The sequence below is a fragment of the Penicillium malachiteum genome (genome assembly GCF_028827825.1).
Source record: "Penicillium malachiteum strain IBT 17515 chromosome Unknown utg000004l:1.0-4883003.0:1.0-4884900.0, whole genome shotgun sequence".
Lineage (NCBI taxonomy): Eukaryota > Fungi > Ascomycota > Eurotiomycetes > Eurotiales > Aspergillaceae > Penicillium > Penicillium malachiteum.
Window position 1 is genome coordinate 2,039,179 of NW_026643097.1, and position 16,872 is coordinate 2,056,050.

A 16,872-nucleotide genomic window follows, 5' to 3' on the forward strand; every position below is an offset into this window, starting at 1 on the left:
TTTCAGGTTTATAAAGCCTTTGCTCCCCCAGAGTAGTCCAGTCACTCCTTTTTGAAGCGCTGTCTGACTCCCATCCGCGTTCGTTTCATTTTTGAGTTGGAAAGTACTCTTTTTCATTGACTGCAGGAAGGATCAGGAGGACCTTTTTCTCACAATGGCTGCTTCAATGGTGTGCATACCCCTTGATGTGATCCAGGGGGGGTACCTCTGACTATTCATCGTATTGGACCATGAGCGCTGGCACAGAGACGGCGAGTTTCCCGATTATGACCACCGGTGGACCAACAGATGATAGTACTTGGCTGTATGTGAAAAGCACTGATAACTGACCCAGAATCTTGTCGACATGAGAACTTGAACTGACTAAACTTTCAGAGAGATATCCGACTTTGAATACGACTATGTTACCGTCAGTCAAGAGATTTCTAGTTTGAATGTGGGAGGTGAATATGAGGTGTCTCTGGCTTGGTCATTGTCAAGCAATACCTCTAGTTATGAAGCGAGCTGCCTCTTGGAGATCTCAATTGACTCCACAACTATTCTTGGCTCTGGGCAATCTGGAGCTGGCGTCCGTCCGTTCACTGGAGCATGGGAGACAGTCACAGCTACTTACACACCAACCGCTTCAACCAGCATTCCATTTGAAATTTATATTAGCTGTTATGAGGGTCAATCATCGGATAGTCCTATCGTTGGAGTGGCTGATATTTCAATGGTCTCTTCTACATGCTATACTACTACTTCTGTGTCCTCATCAACATCATCTACAGTGACTACAACCAGTGACACTTCAGTTACCACGCCGGCATCTTCAGGCGCTACTGCTAGCAGTGACAGCCTCATTCCCACTGACGCCATCAGCACCGCTACCTCTTCAGCCAGCACCGTGTCCGCAAGCGCTACAGCCACCTCTACGACTTCTTCGACCTGGACCGCATCTACTGGTACAGTTACCACAGATGATGATGGGACATCTACATTGACTGGCAGCACTACCGATGGTGATTCTGCCTCGGCAAGTATATCAGTCGACTCAGATGACTCAACCAGTTCCGTCTCTGGCACCGTGTCAGTGACTAGCAGCTCTGTATCACGGAAGCGAGATACCCTCTCATGTACCCTATACGTTTATCAAGGCTTGGAAGAGATTTCTTCAACTACAGTTGACGCCGGATCCTCTGCCTCGTTTGTCGCCTGTCTTGCAGCTGACTCCTCGGATACTGTGGATATATTGGTCGATTGCAATGGATCTGGTGGAACTGTCATAGTTTCCGAGTTGGCTGTGGGTTCTGGTGCATCTGTGAACGAAAAATGTGTAGCTTCTACTTCGACTACTTCTACTTCGAGTCAGCTTTCTTCTACTTCAGCCAAGGGTCACCCTCATACTTGGTCCTCTGCACCTGGAAGCAGTTCTGTGGTTCATACTCGTACGAAGCCTGGCCATTCCGAGTCTACCTCTCTCCCTCATTCTCAATCTTCAGAACCGATCTATATGGCATCAACCTACTCTCCAGGCCCAGTCTCGGGATCCAAGTCTGAGACTTTTACCTCCTACGTGCATTTCACCTATGTGATCACTGATACTATCATATCGTATACAACCATCTGTCCGGAGACTGCTATAGAGACTGCTGAGAGCTCGACTGTCTCCTTTGCCGGTTCCTCCATCTCTGTTAGTCCTGAATATACTTCAACCCTTCCGGTTCCCACTACCACTCAATCCGCCTCCGCTGAAACCTCTCAGGTCTTGTCTGGAGTGGCTTCAGCTGGGTACATCGAAACTGCCGACACTAAATCCACCCGCTCTTCCGACTCGCTCAGCTCTGAGAGTGAAGCTTTCACGTTCACCACATACATTCCCGTTCAGGCTACCGGGTCAGCTGGCTCGATCAATGCATCTGAGAAGTCGTCAGCTGCAACTGAAACTGGATCCGACGTTTCCACAACTGCAGGGGCCACCGCTGCTGAAGGCACAGCAGTGAATGTCATATCTGAATCTGCCAGTGGATTGACCACTACGGGGTCTTCTTTGATTGTCTCTTCTATCTCCACGGCAGCTACACAGAGTGTGTCCCCTCTCTCGACAAGTGCCCCTCTCTTTAACGGGGCAATTTCTGCCTTCTCTCCTAGTCTTACAGGGATCATTAGCATATTGCTCGCTTTGGTTATTTGAGGGGATTTTACTGTAATCATATGATCACATTTAATACAAATAAGCTGACTTCCAAGGGTACATATACTTGAAAGCACTTTCATGACTGCCCTCAAATCTATTTCCAGCGTATGGTAAATTTCTTAGGCTTGTACATTACTTTTTGACCCCGGCCCCGGAGTGACTGCCAGTTTGGTGTCTAGGAAATGAATCCTTCTTTCAACCAATATAACCTTGGAAGCTGTATCAAAGGATGGATCAATTCTTATAACGCAAATCCGCCATTGGTAACCTTGAATATCCCAAGGCATTCAATTTGAGTCGGTACTATATACAGGGGTTCCAGGTAAAATGTCTATCATCTGATACACAACGCATCATCTCAAACTTGAATCGAATCTAGACACTCTAAAGCTTATGCTTCTTCTCACCAGAGGCCAACTTCCGGAACTCCTCCTGTGGCGCTCCACTCAAAAATCTCTCCAGTCCCATAAAAGCCTCAAGACCATTCTGACGATCCAAGACCTCTCTCTCAGGCCGTCGAACCAACTCCTTAATTTTCAACAGACTGGTCTGGTTCAAATGCGTTCCTAATCTCTCCTCAACCTCAACAAGAACATTCTTCAAGAAACCCACCGAATCATCCGATCGGCCCGAATCCGCCTTGATAACCTTATTCACGAATCCAGTGCTCACGAGCTCTTCACAGGTAATCCGCTTGCTCATTAGTAGCGCTTCATTCGCTTTCGCAATCCCTAGTCTCTGAACAAAGGTACGACTAGCGCCTCCCTCGGCAACAAGTCCAATTGAGGAAAAGGGCGTGAGAATGAACGCGTGCGGAGCGGCGTAAATGAAATCCGCGTGTGCGACCAGCGCGGCGGAAAGACCTACTGCTGGGCCATTGAGTGCGACGATGAGAATCTTGGTATGGTTGTAGAAGGTGCGGGTTACGTCGATGTTGTTGGCGACAAAGTTACGCATAAGAAGTCGGCGGACTGATTCGGACTCCTCGCCTTCGTTTCCGGAACCTGGGCGGGTGGTGTTCACATCTGCGCCGCTATTTGGATTTGTTAGCTGGGTGTTTTTGGTTTGGGAGGGAGTTTGGCGTACGCGGAGAAGAATCGGCCTGTACCGGTTAGGACGGTTATGAAGATGTCATCGCGCTGGTCGATCTCTTGAAGCTTTGTAGCGAGTTTGTAGTATAGGTCTCCATTCAAGGCGTTTAGTTTATCAGGACGATTGAGAGTGATAATCGCAATGCGATCTTGGTAGGAGACCTTGATCCAGTTCTCGTCGTACATTGTTATGTATGATAAGGGGGTATAATATCAGGGATAGAATAAAGAGAAAAAAAAAATTTAACTGAGGGGATTCGAGGATTTTATAAATCACTTTCAAGGAGACGATGGGGGCGAGAAATACGTTTACAATGCTTAAATATCCACCATGCAAGCCCTGGAGAGAATTGTCCGATTATGCACTCCGTAATGATTAACCTGGCAGATGCGGGGAATGAGCCGAGGCCCGCGGTTGGTCAGGTGATTTACATTACGTGCATTAAATGGTGCCATTCTATTCAGGTGTCTGTGGGTGAGTAATCAAGGATGCAAACCAGACAAATAATGATCAGCCCATTGACAATTGATATTATTTCCAGACTCACTGATTGATCGCAGAGGCACTTGCAAACCCAACCTACTGCTTGCATTGCGCATACTCATATTCACCGATCAAAGAGAAACCCACACATACCACCATAATGTCCTCATTTATTCGCCGGCTCCAGGGCGGAAACCTGGAAGTCGTTAAGGTAAGACCCGAACCTCGAATCTCGAATCGAGTGCATATACACCAATATTCCACCGATATACTGTTACTCTTCCGCCCTCTATCAGACCCACCATATACAAACTCAAGATCCAATCAAGTGAAACTAACATCAACATTCCAGTTCGGCATGTACGTCCTCTTCCCCATCGGTTGGATGTACTACTTCGGCACAAACCTCGACGACCGCTTCAGCGTAAAGGGTTTCTGGCCCACCGCCGAACAATCACACAAGATCCCACTCGACAAGGAAGAGATCGATAAAGAATTGGCGCGCATGCGCATGGTGGAAACTGTTCGTCGGGAGAGACGGGAGCGGGAAGTTGCGGCTTTGCAGGCTCAACAGGCTCAGGTTCAGGCGCAGGCGCAGACTGAGTCAAGTCAACAATAATCTGTTTCATGGATTGTATGCACGTGATGGAAAACCCGGTAAAGGGGCTGGAGGTGCTGTATGCATACCCTTGTTGCGAGTCTGAAGGAGTCAGATGAGACCGGTTCAGCAAGGGCGTTGCACATTTGGAGATGGATTGAATAACAGCACCCTACTTTGGGCATATTAGGCGTTTGGGAAGGGACTTTTACTTGATTGTACAGTATCCAAAATTGGAATTTGAGGAAATCGTTTTCTCTTATCTTTTTCACATCTTATTCATATTCTTGATTATTATTATTATATGGGGGGGACATATTCCACGTTAAAAGTCCATGGTAAAGTTATGTGCAAGATTGTCGAAACCAGGTCAAACAGAAGGGTATCAATTGGAAGGGAAAACTCTGTGTATAAACCCAGAGAATCTCAAGTCCTGCCGTTGTATGAACCCAGTCTGTCCAGCAAATAAGTCATAAGTAATGATAGACTTCATGATGAATGAAGCCAAAGGAGAAGCAATGCAATGCAATGCCGTATAAGAATATCCGGTGACCCAGAAGTCTCAACGGCTCGAAAAAGCAGAACCATGTCCCAATCGGCGAGCGCCAAGAAGCAAGAGCTGCAGAGAAACCAACAAATAAAACCCCATCCAAGAAACGCCTGGGATGCGCCGACTGAAGAGCAAGTGTGTACTTGACACCAATCAGTGGCTACTGACTCTGCATCTTGCCTCCAGTGATGAAGATGCCGTAAAAACCAACACCCGCTTCCATCCCAACTCCATCAACTCAGGTCATCCTGCGAACCAGATCGTCTATCGTCGGGCCAGTGATCACATTACAATTCCGCTATCCGTTGTGTCGTTGTCGCGGCTGCGTTCTTGGCAGTTTCGTACATCACTTCGAGGGTTTGCGTGGCTTCGCCGAAGACAGAGTTCATTGATGCTAGTCGCGATGAGATGAAGGGACGCTCGCCAACCCAGTAGTAGTAGAGGTGGCCGTAAATTTTGCGAATGTGATCAGGGAGGTAGACGTAGATTCCGGTCGCCATCAGGGTGATGAGGGTAAGGAGTAAGGAGTCTAATTGGATATGAGGATTAGTGCGCTGCAGACCAGACAAGATAGGGGAAGATCGTGAGGGAATTAAAACATACTGAAGACCAATTTCTCGGTGGGTGTAAGCATGTAGATGGCGAAGGTCACTTCATACTGGTAGATCTTGAGGCGTATCCAGCGGACCAGGCTGCTCAGGATCCAAAGAAGAGACATGACTGCGATAGTTCGTCAAGTTGAATCGAATTTCGTAATGGCGTGGAGATCTGGTTGGCGGGTTTTCCTTTGAGCGCAAAGGGGTTGCTTTCTTGTCCCTGAATTGTCGGATTTCCTGTCACGCGATGTTTCCTCGAACGGTGGCCTCGTTGGAAAGATAAGACGCAGTCACCGTGTCCTAGTGGGAAGTTGGATTCGTGAACTAGCGCAGCAGACTTGGCACAGATTGCTAGTACGAAGTGAGAGGCTCAGAAAAAGAGCGTTGGTCTCCTGTGGCGCTGCGGGACTGCCGTTGCTTCGGGTGTGGGGATTGGGAATGGATCGTGTTCTAGGCGATCATAGTCGTATGAGACGATTGAAAGCGGGTCAAGAGTGTGCGAAGGATGAAAGTATCTTAGGGACCTTAGGAGACGAGACTTGATGAGCGATAGAGATGGTAGGTTGTGGGGGCTATGAAGTTGGTAATTTTTTTTGAGGTACAAGTACGGAGTGCCGGCGGTCCGGGGGGGGATTTGAAACAGCCGTAAGCAAAATTTTAATTCAATATATCCATGGATTGGATAGCAGAAAAGGGGTAAGATGAGAAATCGATCTAGGAGATAATATTTCTTTTATGTTTATTTTTATTTTATATACAATGTTCAATACTTCAATCAAGATAATAAGAAAGCCCTTTTCATGCTGCTTCGCCTCACATTAAGGTCCCTGATTAGGTACCCTCAGACCGAACTTGTAAGGTCCCTACAGTTCCACTGAGACGCGTCAACCATCAAGATGCAGAATGCGAGCCTGAACGGACTATATGAAAGAGGATCAGGCTGCAGCGTAAACTTGCACAGCTCAACTCAAGGGCTCCTCAAGTGCCACTATACTTCGTAGACTGGTGATTAATTATACTAAGTCTACATAGGGTAGACATCTAAAGAGATTGAGAGCATCACCATTTCAACCATTAAACAGTAGAATATCAAATGTTCCAATGACTCTATAGATTTGCCATAGATCAAGTTCATCTGGACTGGTCTATATCTACTCCGTATACGGAGTAACATCTTAAAAATGCGCGAACCGTTTCCGGTCTCGATGAGCCCATTATCGCACTCCTTATCACTTGTCTTATCGCGTATGTACCTATCTTCTCTCTAACTTAACAACTTCCTCGTCAATGCGCGCAATGCGACTACCGTCAACACTCCCATGGTCAAGGGCCATCAAGGCCCTTTCAAAACCATTGGGCTTACCATTAATATCATTGATACCATGTCAAACATTCACAACAACTCTCGCACTGCCTGCCAAACCTTTCCCTCCCCGCATGAAGTTCGATGAAGCCGACCTAACAATATCCTACCTAAAGGGCACAGGACCTGGAGGCCAAAAGATTGTATGTGGAATACTCGGCACTCATTGAAACCAGTGTGTAATTGAAGCTCATAATGTGGTGCTCAATCAGAATAAAACGAATTCCGCTGTTCAAATCACCCACAAACCTTCCGGCGTGGTCGTAAAGTGCCAAGCCACTCGCTCTCAGTCTCAAAATGCGAAGATAGCCCGCGCCTTACTGGCTGATAAAGTGGAAGAGCTGGAGAAGGGTGATCAAAGTCGCACCGCGCTCAAATTGGAAGCTGCGAGAAAGAAAAAAGCTAGCAAGTTGAAGAAGACGAGGAGGAAATATCGCAATTTGGAGAAGGATGAGCTAGAACCAGAGAATGCCGAGGGAAAACGGGATGGAGATCAACAAATTGAAACAGGCGGTGGTGACAAAGATGATGGAGCTATCAGTACAGAGGGAAGTACTGATCATAAAGGCTCATCTTCATGACCTGATGCTACATGGGGTTCAATGCCAACTTGAACCTCCTGCTGTATGTATATACTATGTACCAATAAACACAAACACATGATCACCTGGGCACTCGAAGGAACTTTTCAGATTAACACAATGCAGCTTAGGGTACATGTTCAAATGTTCTCGATATATCGTTTTGATTCCTTGGGTATCCGTCCGAGTCACTTAGAAGTAACCAGGTTATCATTTCGCAACCAACAAGCCATTGCGGTTTTTAACCTCTTGATATCACAGGAGCCCTCCTTGGCTGCCCATGCAACAACACCGTCAGGGCGTATAAATAGCCCGTCGATCCCAGGATTTTCGACAGAGGTCCCTCGAACCAATTTCAAACGTCCACCAAACTCTTTGGCCAGGGCTGCGACTCCATCATGCTGGGCAAGATCCATGAGTACAGCATGTCCCTTGTGGAAATGGTTGACAAGACGAGACCCATCTGCCAACTGGATATCAGGCATCGTCATCCCAACCAGTGGCTGCTCATCACCGAAATCGTACCGCTGCCATAGCCCAGAGATCTGCTTTACATAATGAGTTGCTCCGTCCCCTGTGCCTAACAAATCCGTCATAACACCCCTCATTGCACATCCGTCAGGGTCACCACGCATGACAGCAACCTGGGCTCTTGTCCAGTCCAGGACACGAGTCCCAATAGGATGTCGCTCGCGAGTATATGTCTCAAGCAGGTCCTCGGATGCTCGTCCACAAGCCACGGCTGCAAGCTTCCATCCCAAATTAACAGCATCCCCAATACCCAGATTCAACCCTTGACCGCTAAAAGGGGAATGTACATGTGCCGCATCACCACAGAGAAATACTCGTCCGCGCTGATACGTGTTCGCCTGTCGCGCATTGTCGGTGAACCGAGTTCCAGCGTTGATCCCCGTAATCCGAATCGTGTCCACACCACTAACACGTCGCAGACTGCTCTCCATCTCCTCGGCTGTGACAGGGGAATTTTTGTCCGCGGGTGGTCCATCAAATTCCACAGTGCGTACTCGACCTGGCATTGCTCCATATACATAAACTCCAGTCGATGTATATTGCCAACCTGCGCGGAGATCCTCTCCACCTTCAATCTCAACTGTAGCTGCACGACCCGTAATCTTGGGATCCGTTCCCAGGAACTCAAATCCTGCTAGGCGACGCACAAGACTATGTCCTCCATCACACCCAACAAGCCATTTCCCACGCACCTGCACTTCTTCTCCACGTGATTCTCCTTCTCCAGCAATCTGCACAGCCACATCCGATTCATTCTCCTGGAATGCTTGAACTGTCACACCTCGCCAGATAGTAACACCCAACTCCAGTGCTCTGGAAAACAATACTTTCTCCAACTCAACCTGAGGTATCATCAGATACCATCCATCTTTTCCTCTTCCTTTCAACAAAGGATCTGTCTTATCAACAGGCCCTGCAGGGACATTAATTCCTCCAAAATGACCCACAGAGCCCGCATAAACAGACTTCCTACCACCAGACTCCTTAGAGGCAGACATGAATAGTGGTCCCCTTGCGGCGTGGATAGCAGGTAGAAGACCGCGGCGCTCAAGTGCCTCGACGGAGGCGGTGTTGATACCACCTGCTTTCACACTCGTATCAGGAGAGACTCTTTTCTCCAGAACTAAGACATTGGCACCGTGTAGCTGGAGTTCGGTGGCGAGCATGAGGCCTACAGGACCAGCTCCTGAAATGATGACATCGTAGTTTGTTTTCATTTTGGGATTTGTTGCCACGCTGGATCGAATGTCTTCAAGGATTTGGCGTGTAGTGAACAAGCGGTATTGGATATACTTTGGCATATATACCTGTAGATGGGTGTGGATGAAGTTCGAAAAAGAGAGGAACTTGAAATCGATATCAATAGTGTTGACGAATGAACGATTCGAGGGACTCGAATTAAAGAGGATGTGACTCGGAGATTTATTGGTCCCATGGATGGGCCAGTAACTGATTTTGAATATAATTTCTATTTCCTTAGATGATATTTCTGGCATTTATATACTACTAGTATAACCCGGGCCTTTATTGACACTTCATGGGCGCGGAGGAACGGAGTTAAGGATGGGTCCAAGGAACCAAGTATTATCCACTACCTCCAGGGCTAGTCAAAGTTTTCATTATATTTACGAGGTCCATATTTAGAATGTCGCAGGTGCTAATACCTACCACCTGGGCATGGATGTAGTTAAATTTGGAGTTAGCGTAAACTTGAAATCGATTGTAGATTAATAATGTTACATATGGGTGGAATAGCGGCCCAGGTGCCGTGCTGACTTCAAGTTAAGACGTCTCGGGATCCGCTGCGGACTGTTGTATCGGAGGATCCCAGTTTGAATATTCCAAAGTTATCGATCCCAACTGCTAGCATTTGGGTACATCTCGGACTAATATCTGGTCCATATCGAGATTTATCGCCAAATTATGACACGGCGTTAGCATCTACAATCCAAACTCTCTAAGTGGTCGGAGGCAGCACTTGAGCATTTTACTTTATCAAAATGAAAAAATTGATCATCAATCTATTAAACTCGTCATGGCAGTGGTGCTATCCTCAAAACAAGAAACACTAGCTTCCACGGTATTTTTTTTCTTCTTGCGTGAAATGGAAAACATTGCAATCATCTAAAGACTCAAGAAATGTAGCTACCCAGCACAGCCTTGGCCTGATCATCCAATCGGTCCTGTGCGAACTGGGAGATACGGCCACCGTGTTTCTTGTCAGCCTCCTTGAGATACGTACCAACCCACTTCTTGAGGTCAGCACCAGTCTCGGGCCACGAGTCCTTCTGCTGGGCCTTGATAGTGTTGAGAGGAGTGAAACCAACACCAAAGGACATCTCCTCGACATCCACCTCGGCCATAAAGTCGTCCTTGTGTGTCACATCAGGAGGAAGCTCGAGAAGCTTGAGAAGGGTGTTGCAGGTGAAACCCCATCCCTTTGCGTACCGCGTGGCAAAGGCTTCTGAGTTTGCCAGTGTCTTGGTCAGGGAAATGACAGCAGTCTTGCGATCCAAGGGTCGTGCAAGTTTCTGGGTGTCCTGGAGAATGACGTTCAGGTAGACAGGAGTGAACAGGCTAGGAAGAAATTAATACGAAGATCTTAGGAGTTAAAAGTCTCTCTTCGGGGAAAAAGAAAACTTACTTTTGCTGCACCTTCTCCGTGATCTGCATGATGAAGTCGGGGTTGTATCCCTTGTCATCATGGGCGGTGATGAAATGGAAGAAGCGGACAAAACGGAGGGACAGGTTTTCAGTCTTGGAGTTTTGCAGACGCTGGAGAATGATCTCCATGATCAAACCAAAGTATTTCTCCGTCGCAGCCCTGAGAAGTATATGTCAATAACTGTTTGTCAACTATGGGCGATCAATGGGGGGATAACATACGGGGGGAATGTCGCAGACACTGTCTCAAGCAAGTCGAATCCGTAGCCCTCGTTGGCCTTGGTCGAAAGAAGCTTTTGGAAAATACCAAGGACAGGCTCGATCTGGTTGTGTTCGAGGATGTATTGGGCTCCGCGAGGGATTATTGAGGAGAGAAGTCGGACCAAGGCAGGGATGTTTCCCTTGGAGTCCCACATGACAGGCATGAGAATCGGTCCAATCAATTCTTGGTAGTAAGTAGGCAGGTCGGCGGATGGGTTGGCCTCGAGCAGGGCAGCGAAGAGTTGGAAAACATATGGCATGAATTCTTGGGGAGAGAGGGTTAGCTTGGTAGATTAGAATGCGGAGAGATAGTCTTACCTTGCACGTCTCCTTGGAGAATGGTCGCAAAGGGCGAGTAGAAAGCCTGCTCCAGCTTACCAGGGTTTGCAGGAGCAGCGTATCGAATGAAAGCTCCCATTGCCTCAAAGAAAAAGTAGTAGAATCGGGGGTTGCTAGGGTTTGAGCTGATGATTTGAGTGATGGTAATGAAGCGCTGCAGGATAACATCGGTGAACGGAACCACGCCGTCCCGAACAACAACCAACACTCGCATGACGCATCGCATCAAGAACTCATTCTCCTGGACCTTCTCGGGGGCGGGATCTCTCTGGATAAGCTGGAAGATGTGCTCCAGGAGGTCCTTGGTGAGGGGGATGATTTCAGTCGGAGGGATGACCGGCTGACCCTGGCCATCACTGAGGAACAGAGCGCGCTCCACAGCAATTGCAGCATATGTATAGACAACATAGTTAGAGGAAGCCAAGTGCTTCACTAGAACAGGAAGCACTTGCTGCCATTGTTCCTTTGTGATGATGCTCCGGAAAATGTACAGATACTTGATGGCGTCAACCTTGAGAATCGGGTGCACACCGTCCTCGGTAATAAGGTCAGCAGCAAGGTTTTGCTGGAAGAAGTCTGTAATGCTGACCAGGCTGTTGGTGGCAGTCACACCGTGGGCTGCTGTTGCCACACCCTTGGCCGCAATAGCGGAGAAAAGATAAATGGCAGTATCCTTAGACTTCCAGTTTGAGGCAGGGTCCTTAGCATACTCCTGGAGATAGTGATTGGTGTATTCGAGAACGACCTTAGTCACTGAGCCCTCGAACTTCTCAGCCAGACGACGGAGGAAATCGGTAGCCGCACGACGCCGGGTTTCACTGTCAGATCCTTCCAAGTCTCGTCGAATAAACTCAATGGGCTCATCCTCGAAGAGCTCCTCGTCCGACTCACGCAGACTCACATTGGGCAAGATGACCTTCTGGATGATCTGACCCAGAGTGTCCTCGGCCTGGAAAGCTCCAGCGTGTTCTGGCATGCTAGCCACTGAGGTCAAGAAGTGCAGAGCCCGGCTCACCAGAATATCGTATTTGGTTTCCTGGCTGATTGTGGTCAAAAGACCCCAGGAGCTTTGAATGAATTGTCCAACGAGAGGTCCGAAAGCATCCAGGAACTTCTGCACGTACAAGGTCAAGACCTCGAAAATACCAGCACGAACATATTCCAAAAGACCCGCCTCGGTATCATCATCGGTGTGAAGCAGCTCGTTATCGTATGTCAGGTATTTGTGGAGGATTGTGGCGATTGCGGAGATATTCTCTTCAAACATCGGAGGAAGGTCGTGGCAGGAGAGGTCGTAGAACAGCTTGATCATAAGATTGAGCTGGGTGAAACCTTGTGTCAAATTCTCTTTATTGCCCTTGTTTTGCTCGAGGTAGTTGTCCAAGCCCTGTACAGATTTTCAGGTCAGTAAATGTGAGAAAAATAGTTACAATGTCATCTTACCTCGAAAAGTGCAAGGAATGGATTGCCGAACTTGTTGAGGACATGGTTGATCTCAATGTAAAGCTCGTTGGACTGGAATAGTGGCCGCCAGCGCTTGAAGATAGAGTGTGCGACCTGCAATACTCCAATGTTGACAGTGGGATTTTCCGGAGACAGCTTGGAAACAAGATCCTAGGAGGGAGAAAAAACCAATGTTAGCCTGTGGAACATGTGGAACATGCGATACGGCCGCTTCGATCAGCACTTACATCCACCAAAGTCTCCCAGCGCTCCCAGAAATCACTGTCGGCGATCACGCTGACAGCCTCACCAAGTTGAGTTCGAATAGCAGGAGGCACAGAGATCATCAGAGAGATCAGCTCGCGCTTGATGGTCGCAACCTCGTCCAGAGCTAGTTTGTATTCTCCATCTTCGTTTGTCCAGCTGCGCTTGATGAAGTTCTTAAAGCACAAAGCACTCGCAAGGCGGATATTGTTTGGGTGGGATTCCGAGGCTGTGATATGAAGAAGTTGAAGAGAAAAGCCGGGCTTCTGTTCTTCTTGACGAAGGGCGCTCTCAGCTGCAAGAGTGAATAACGTTTAGCAAACTTTGTAAGAAATACCGGGATAATAGTATAGCCTTACCTTCCTTGTTCCGTCGGGGATCCAAGCTCGCCTCCAACAGAGCTCCAAGAGCCTCCGCCATTTTCACAGGTACGTGGGGTATCAACACAAGCGAGGGGGAGCAAATTAGAGGAGAGTAAGTGAAGGAATGGAAGGTGACGAAAAGTCTAGAAGATATTCAGTACACCAAGCGAAGGAGATAAGATGTCTGTCAATGGACAATTTGAAGGGTCAAAGTTGCAGAAAGGCTCAAAGACAAAGAGCATAACAAATAATGAGGGCACCGATAATTGTTGTACGGGCAGCCCACCGCATCAACACACTAGTCCCAATACAGCTAGAATATCACATGTTGAACGCTATCCCAAATTAGGACTTCTTTTAGCCCGAATAGTCAGGCGGAATTTTCTCTCGGTGCCTCAGGCAGGAACACTTATTAACTAAGCATTTTCCCGATAACGTAATTCCCGCTTGACCGGGCCACCCTACCGCACTAGAATTTTTTAAATTCAAATATTTCAACCCAACACCAATAAATTCAGTCATAAATACGATCCTTACATACATTAATCCGATGTCCAATCTCTCGACACCCACTGCACCTAGGCGGCGCCTTAGGGGCTGGCTGATTTGGCTGAATAGGCAATTCAACCTGGGTGTGTGATTCAATACCAGCAGCTCTATCCATTAATTCTAGCTGCTGGGCTAGCTGCAGGCCCTCTTCGACTGTTAGACCCTCATCACATAGTATCTGCCTAGCTGATCGACTGCGCTTCTGTCGTTTCTTCTCATTTATAGCACGTAAATTGGCGTTTTCTTGTGCTAGTAATGCGGTGTTGTGTAGTGCTATTGAGTGGCCTTTGATGATCTGATCTAAGATCAATTTCGATGGGCTGGGATGGCTGTTTGATCGGTGTTTTAGAAGATCTTTAAGCATTGAAGCTTGCTTCTGTAGCTGAACCATAGTTCTAGGTGTAAATTGACTAGACCTGCTGCCTAGCCTGCTGTTAGACGGGGTAGGTGTTTATAGAGAGATATTTAGCTTAGAAAGCACCCTCTTAGCATCAATTGGTACTAAACCAGTAGCTAAAAAGCTATTCTGGATAGTACTAGGCTGAAAAGCTTTAAGACAGATATATTGGTAATCAGCTAAGAAATCAAGCCTATACATGTAAGATCACTTATAAAGCAACTATATATATGTTTAAGGACTATAAAACAGCTAATATCTAATGGTTATAATAGATATGATAAATATGTAGGTATACAGAGTGGGATAATGTTGTTTTCAGTGTAGATTTGGTCAAATTAGGGTATAAGATGGCTTCTATGGCCATCAAGAATCAATAGCCAAAATCGACCATGGATATGTAAATTTGTAGATGGGATAAATAGCTTTTCTAGCTATTGTAAGCTAATCTTCTCAGTAGTTCAGCTATTAGGTAAGACCTTAAATCACCAATCTTTTGGTAGGTTATTGAACCAGCTAGTAATAGCAACCTTTCCCTTGAAAATCATATATGGTGGTAATGAATAGCCATCTACACAGATAGCTTTAATTACTGTCACCTATTCACAGTTTCCAGGCTGTAGAATAGCTCGCCGACCGTAATATTCTGATCGAGTGATAACCTTCTGTGTTGAAATAAGACCTATTACAAAGCCTGTCTCATCAAAGTTGTAAATATCCTCAGGCTGGATACCATTCTCATCAATAACATGTTGTACGGTTGTAAACCACTCTTGTAAGTATTTAGGATCTTCATTTTAGGCACGTTGGTAGTCATATCGCCTAGATAAGCGTGTTCGAATCTCTTCATGTCGATTTATAAAGGTTGATGGCCAATTCTTACCAACTGTAGGCAGGGGGTGGCTACCACGCGCAGCTAGTAGAATATTGGCCATATCTTGTACAGTAGCTGGCCTAGGCGCTGCTCCACGGGTATCCATAGAGATTATCCATTTAATAAGCGAATCCTCTTCTAGCTGTGTTAATTTACAGCGATTTGGGCGCATATCAGCGCGAGCGATTCGGCCACTGGCACGCGCTTGTAGTGTTGAACGCGGTATTTCGTATGGCTTCGCTGCAGCGCGAATAGAACTGATTCGCCCATTTTCAATATCATCAAGGGCTAATAAGATCTTGCCCTCTAGGTTGGCATTTTTTTCTGCCGAAATATTGCGAATTGGTGGCATGGTAGGTGTTTGAATTAGGTAGGGTGGTAGAAAGACGCGATTTTCGATGGGGCGGCCCGGTCAAGCGGGAAATACGTTAGGTAATGACACCTGAGGCAGCAATATTGGCCACTAGGTAGGGTTATGAAATGTCCTCGGGTAGCAACACCATAGTAGTCACGAAGGAGATATATAAAAAATTCCGACTCCGAGTCCCAAGTTTCTGAACTAGTGATTGAATAATTGACTAAAGGAAGCTCCAGGCATTTTCCAACCTCAAATTCCGAGGTCGAGTCATGCCCTTGAGTGGATATGCCAGGTGTGGCCCTAGAGTACTACTATATATTATCGACGGCCCCGGCCTTCAAAAAATGGAACTTGTTGGAACTTCAAAATGTTCAACTTGAAGTCAATATGCAAATTGGTTACCAGCAGTGATTATATTCGATAGATATATTGTCTCCTTTGGTACCTATAACTTGAACATCATCAATAACTAGTAGGTTCACAACTTGAAGTTGATCTACTACATACATGTGCATATGTCCACGGGTAGGGCCTGGAGTGCTAGGTACCTTAGGCTGTATGTACTAGTTGGAGTTCCACAACATCAATTGATGCATATCCATGGATGTATTGACTAAGCCCGCAGTAACATCCATTGTGCACCCGTGGACATTAAGGCAAGTTTCAGGCATGATGGATTGGATGCCTCGGGAAACTCTCCCCAGGCTGAGGTCCAAATAAGCATACAGCAACAGAGGGCTCCCTGTATTGTATAAACTGTACATGTACTGCCATGAGTAGCATACTTTCACGTAAGATCCAATAAAATGCCAACTCGGAGAATTGATGGATCATTTGAGGGTCCTTTCCCCCGAGTGTGGCTGCATATTGTCCATTCAATGTCTGGGAGCCATTACGCCGCAGCTGCATGGCCACCTCCTTTTTATTTAGAAAAAAAAGAGCAAAAAATAGTATTATTAGAAAACTAGCATCCCGGTATTACCGCAGGGTCCACCCAGCACCCTGCAGGTAAGAAGACTAATGCCTCTCTAGGTGTCAATCGAGGTCCAGTACTGCATAATCCACAAGTGGACCATGGCGGAGACGGCTTACATAGGGGTGACCCAGGAGGAATAGACCCATTCAAGCTTCGGTCATTCCGTTTCACCAGATGTCTTATGCATGGAGTACGTATGAGTCGCGTGGTGAAAGATCCACCGAGCATCTCGGGTGGCTTTTGGATGCATTCCTGTTGCCCCATGGGCACATTGAGCCCAGATGTACTCAAGTAGAGACTGCAGAGAGATGTCGGGATATACTAAAACATCCATGGATGTCTTTTGCATATGATACTACTTTTGGCACATATTCAAGTTCGGTGAAAGGTTCGATATGACAGATATCTCCAATAT

General features: G+C 46.9%; 7 protein-coding genes across 7 annotated transcripts; 3 read left to right on the forward strand and 4 right to left on the reverse strand.

Moving 5' to 3' along the window:
- Positions 1–230: 230 nt before the first annotated feature.
- Positions 231–2,173, forward strand: N7483_008903 (uncharacterized protein; the record flags this gene model as incomplete). Its single annotated transcript, XM_057092330.1, has 2 exons — positions 231–304; positions 376–2,173. The coding sequence occupies 2 exons, from the start codon at positions 231–233 to the stop codon at positions 2,171–2,173; spliced, it is 1,872 nt and encodes a 623-aa protein (XP_056943504.1).
- A 387-nt stretch (positions 2,174–2,560) lies between these two features.
- N7483_008904 (dodecenoyl-CoA isomerase) lies at positions 2,561–3,453 on the reverse strand (the record flags this gene model as incomplete). The annotated part of the gene is made up of 2 exons (XM_057092331.1): positions 2,561–3,209; positions 3,263–3,453. 2 exons carry the CDS (start codon positions 3,451–3,453, stop codon positions 2,561–2,563), a joined length of 840 nt encoding a protein of 279 aa, XP_056943505.1.
- Positions 3,454–3,911: 458 nt separating this feature from the next.
- N7483_008905 (uncharacterized protein) lies at positions 3,912–4,370 on the forward strand (the record flags this gene model as incomplete). The annotated part of the gene is made up of 2 exons (XM_057092332.1): positions 3,912–3,962; positions 4,104–4,370. The coding sequence occupies 2 exons, from the start codon at positions 3,912–3,914 to the stop codon at positions 4,368–4,370; spliced, it is 318 nt and encodes a 105-aa protein (XP_056943506.1).
- An 816-nt stretch (positions 4,371–5,186) lies between these two features.
- Positions 5,187–5,617, reverse strand: N7483_008906 (serine palmitoyltransferase small subunit family protein; the record flags this gene model as incomplete). The annotated part of the gene is made up of 2 exons (XM_057092333.1): positions 5,187–5,428; positions 5,503–5,617. The coding sequence occupies 2 exons, from the start codon at positions 5,615–5,617 to the stop codon at positions 5,187–5,189; spliced, it is 357 nt and encodes a 118-aa protein (XP_056943507.1).
- A 1,165-nt stretch (positions 5,618–6,782) lies between these two features.
- Positions 6,783–7,439, forward strand: N7483_008907 (peptide chain release factor family protein; the record flags this gene model as incomplete). Its single annotated transcript, XM_057092334.1, has 2 exons — positions 6,783–7,001; positions 7,071–7,439. The coding sequence occupies 2 exons, from the start codon at positions 6,783–6,785 to the stop codon at positions 7,437–7,439; spliced, it is 588 nt and encodes a 195-aa protein (XP_056943508.1).
- Positions 7,440–7,627: 188 nt separating this feature from the next.
- N7483_008908 (monooxygenase) lies at positions 7,628–9,187 on the reverse strand (the record flags this gene model as incomplete). Its single annotated transcript, XM_057092335.1, has 1 exon — positions 7,628–9,187. One exon carries the CDS (start codon positions 9,185–9,187, stop codon positions 7,628–7,630), a length of 1,560 nt encoding a protein of 519 aa, XP_056943509.1.
- A 915-nt stretch (positions 9,188–10,102) lies between these two features.
- N7483_008909 (uncharacterized protein) lies at positions 10,103–13,361 on the reverse strand (the record flags this gene model as incomplete). The annotated part of the gene is made up of 7 exons (XM_057092336.1): positions 10,103–10,547; positions 10,615–10,794; positions 10,857–11,160; positions 11,214–12,621; positions 12,678–12,848; positions 12,926–13,236; positions 13,301–13,361. The coding sequence occupies 7 exons, from the start codon at positions 13,359–13,361 to the stop codon at positions 10,103–10,105; spliced, it is 2,880 nt and encodes a 959-aa protein (XP_056943510.1).
- Between the last annotated feature and the right edge of the window lie 3,511 nt (positions 13,362–16,872).